The following is an 886-nucleotide window of genomic DNA, read 5'->3' on the forward strand; positions in this document are numbered from 1 at the left end:
GATTGTTGCAGTGGGGAGCAGTGCGGCGGATGCCGGAGATCGAACGCCACCGACCGGCCCCACTCCTTCCAGGTGATCCTGACCGAGCGCCCCTCCCTGGAGCTGAGTGCGGAGAGTGAGGAGGAGATGGCCGGCTGGATGCAGCTCCTCTGCCAGGCGGTCTCCAGAGGGGTGCGTCTGACCGGCCCGGGTGAACTCGTCCGCCCCCCTTGCGCTCTCTTGCTTTGGGGGCCCTGCCTCAGCACTGGGGTGGTTGCGGGGAGTTGGGGCTGCCGGCCCCCCCTTGGGGGGCGGGTGTGTGTGTGGGGGTCTGTGTGGCTTCTGCACATCGGCGCATAGCCAGGGGGGGGGGTGCCAAGAGGGGAACCTTTGCCCTCATCAGGCCGGGGGCTCAGTGGCAGGGTCCTCCCGTGGAAACACCTACGCAGCCCATCCGTGGGGGAACCTGCTGCAGCTCCACTGCTCCCTTGCAGGTCGTCCCTCCCGGCGTGGCCCCCACCCCCTGCGTGCCCTGCTGCCTGGTGCTGACGGAGCAGAAGCTGTCCACGTGCCACGAGGACTGCCAGACCAGCTTCTTCCGCTCACTGGCCACGGCCGAGCTGGCGGACGTGGCCTCGGTGTCTGTGGAGACTGGCCACGGGGAGTACTGCATCCTGGTGAGCATGCCGAAGGGCAGGGGCCAGTGTCTTTCCCTCTCCTCGGAGCGTCAGTCGTGGCTCCCCCGCCCTCCGCTGTTCCCTCACAGCCACCCCTGCGAGGGGGGCTAGGCTGGGGGGGGGACTGGCCCCCCAGCTGGGCCTCTGGCAGGGTGGGGATCTGAAGCCCCGCCTCTCACGGCCTTATCCCCCCCCCCCGCTCTAAGGACTGCACCGCCATGGACGCCCTT

The 886-nt window shown here is 69.3% G+C and overlaps 1 protein-coding gene across 1 annotated transcript in view; it reads left to right on the plus strand.

Moving 5' to 3' along the window:
* PLEKHM2 (pleckstrin homology and RUN domain containing M2) overlaps positions 1–886 on the plus strand; it is a 20,440-nt gene that overhangs the window by 18,869 nt on the left and 685 nt on the right. Inside the window, exons 16-17 of the mRNA XM_015412575.1 lie at positions 12–171; positions 474–656. Coding sequence (XP_015268061.1) covers positions 12–171; positions 474–656 — 343 coding nt within the window. The remainder of the gene's footprint in view (positions 1–11; positions 172–473; positions 657–886) is intronic.

Source organism: Gekko japonicus, unplaced genomic scaffold, assembly GCF_001447785.1.
Source record: "Gekko japonicus isolate JY-2015 unplaced genomic scaffold, Gekko_japonicus_V1.1 scaffold131, whole genome shotgun sequence".
Classification (NCBI taxonomy): domain Eukaryota; kingdom Metazoa; phylum Chordata; class Lepidosauria; order Squamata; family Gekkonidae; genus Gekko; species Gekko japonicus.